The 2,500-nt window shown below is 43.7% G+C and overlaps 1 protein-coding gene across 1 annotated transcript in view; it reads left to right on the top strand.

The window, feature by feature from the left end:
* The window catches only part of ccdc186 (coiled-coil domain-containing protein 186), a gene marked incomplete at its 3' end in the record, with an annotated part of 30,736 nt that overhangs the window by 10,929 nt on the left and 17,307 nt on the right, over positions 1 to 2,500 (top strand). The window contains 2 exon segments of the mRNA XM_076298261.1: positions 402 to 521; positions 2,429 to 2,500. The exon segment at positions 2,429 to 2,500 is cut by the window's right edge and continues 33 nt beyond it. Coding sequence (XP_076154376.1) covers positions 402 to 521; positions 2,429 to 2,500 — 192 coding nt within the window.

The following is a 2,500-nucleotide window of genomic DNA, read 5'->3' as shown; positions in this document are numbered from 1 at the left end:
ACTATCATTTTCACATCTTTATTGACAATTTCTCATTCCTCTACTTTCTATTTAGTCACTTCATCCATCTTTATCTTCAGTCCTCTCCATCTGCGTTTGATCCTTATTGTTTCATCCATCTCGAGCACATGCATGAATGAGTCTTTGATATGGACTATGTAGCTCCCTTTCTTGTATTGTTGCCGCTTTCTGCGATGCAACAATACAGCGTTAGGTGCTTAGCACAAAGTGCAAAGTTCAAAGCCGGTCTCTGGCTTTAGTCAGTCTTGTAATCCTGGACTTAGACTCTTGAGATGGAGAGTGCACTGTTATACAGTTTGTGAATATGACAACTTACAAGTCTATTTCTCTCTCTCTCTCTCTCTCTCTCTCTCTCTCTCTCTCTCTGTGTGTGAGTGCAGGAGGGTGAAGTGGGTCGTCTAGCGCGGGAGCTGGAGAAGGTGAAGGAGGAGATCAACTCTCATCTCATCAAAGTCAAGTGGGCTCAGAACAAGCTCAAGAGCGAGACGGACGCCCACAAGGTACTCCACCCGCTGACCGCGCCACTGGTCACTAGCTCTCCGCCAGGCCCGGTTGTTTCCCAGGGGTGTTATTCATCAATAATGTCCAGACAGTTATTTAATGTGTCACTTAGCTTTGCGTTAAGTGTGCACACAAGACTCCCCCTCGTTTTGAAGTGGCTTCTCATAGTCCACGGGCATGGAAACGCGTGACATGGCACTCACAAAAGAATTGGGCAACATATTTTGCTGCGCAAGTATACACCAAATCCTCCTTGCGCAGCTTTAGGCGTGCCTGTGGCTTGTGTAGACTATGAATCCGCCATAAGCTGCCTTACTTAGACTTGGCTCACTGTGCTGCCGACATTGTTTCCAAATCAAATCATTGGAATATGCATAGATAATAGCAGACTACCTTACACAACCTTTAAGTCTGCATATCCTGCTAATGAATATAGCTTGACAGACTCCTTCTTAGACCAGTAGGCTACTTAGTGCTGATATACCCAGTGAGAGGAAGGAACATACTTTGTCTCAGGGCATTCAGACATATTCTCGATTTTTGACCTTTTCTGAACGGATTCTGGTATTGGAAGGCACAGTTTGACACTTCCTGTGTAGGTCGGAGATCAGTTTATTTGTGAGGTCAGCTGTCTCCTCATAGCCTGCAGGCTTGTGAAAGGTGAATGTTGTCGAGCAGTCACTGCAGAAGATGTGAAAAAAAAAACCTCTCTCTAACTGGCAATCCCCTCATTTGTGTCTGATAGTATCTTGATGACGGGGCAGCCGTGGCCTACTGGTTAGGGCTTCGGGCTTGGAACCGGAGGGTTGTTGGTTCGAACCCCGACCAGTGGGAACGGCTGAAGTGCCCTTGAGCAAGGCACCTAACCCCTCACTGGTCCCCGAGCGCCGCTGTAGCAAGGCAGCTCACTGCTCCAGCTTACTGTGTGCTTCACCTCACTGTGTACTGTGTGTGTTTCACTAATTCACGGATTGGGATAAATGCAGAGACCAAATTTCCCTCAAGGGAACAAAAGAGTATATATACTTATACTTACTTATATTGCCCGTGAATTATCACGTTTTGGAAAACTGGTGTCTCCGATAAGAAAAATCCCTGCTGGTTGCAAATCACCTCTATTGGCAAACCTAGCAAAACAACATTAAGACGGCAATTTTACCCTGCTAATGTGTTTATTGCAAAGTGAGTTTTCATTTCTCGACCTAATAAGAAACCAGAGTGCTTTAATCGCTGTAGATGCACTCAGAAAATTGTAAAAAAAAAGAAAGAAAGAAAGAAAGAAAGACAAGGGGGGGGGGAAGATTTTGTGATAGTTGCTGCCATTAGAGTGCTCTGAGCTCCCTGAACAATTCGGTTGGAGATCATTTGTTTCTGTCCATGACGGAGACAGAAAATTATTTTTCTTTCCATTGTTTCTCTGCATGAGGCAGTAATCATGACTAGTCATATTTTTCATAAGTTACATTTTCTGTTTTTCCCCTTGAATGATGCATCACCCGTGGCAAAGTCATTTGGAAAAGTTTTATGTTAAAGATTAAGTGACTTGCTCAAAAGTTTCTTTCATGAAGAGGATGTTTTCGAAACAGAAAGCTGCTTTAAAAGGTTTTTGTTGAGAACGCGTCCAGTTGAGCATCTCATGTGGGACACGGCCAGCTGTCCTCTTCAGAAAGCAAGTCCCCCCTTAGATGTTATGACTTTAGAAATAAGTACGTCAGTTTAGCTCAAATTATGCAACTACGTCTTAGGAAAGCCAAGGTCACCGGTTCACCTCCCATTACATGCCCATACTATTGAGATGCATGCCTTAAATGTGTAATTTATGTTTTTGAATGAAAAAAGAAATATAAATATAAATACACACATATACACACAATATATAAATGTCACATCCACTTTTTCTACGCAGGAGACAAAAGACAAGCTGAAGGAGACCACCGCCAAACTGACCCAGGCCAAAGAGGAGACCGAGCAGATCCGC

Source organism: Alosa pseudoharengus, unplaced genomic scaffold, assembly GCF_046254945.1.
Source record: "Alosa pseudoharengus isolate Yale_2024_CS ecotype anadromous, Long Island Sound unplaced genomic scaffold, YU_APseudo_1.1 YU_APseudo_1.1_scf_21, whole genome shotgun sequence".
In the NCBI taxonomy this organism is placed as follows: domain Eukaryota; kingdom Metazoa; phylum Chordata; class Actinopteri; order Clupeiformes; family Clupeidae; genus Alosa; species Alosa pseudoharengus.
The sequence above is the reverse complement of the archived record's forward strand: the minus strand, read 5'-3'. Positions and strand labels throughout refer to the sequence as shown.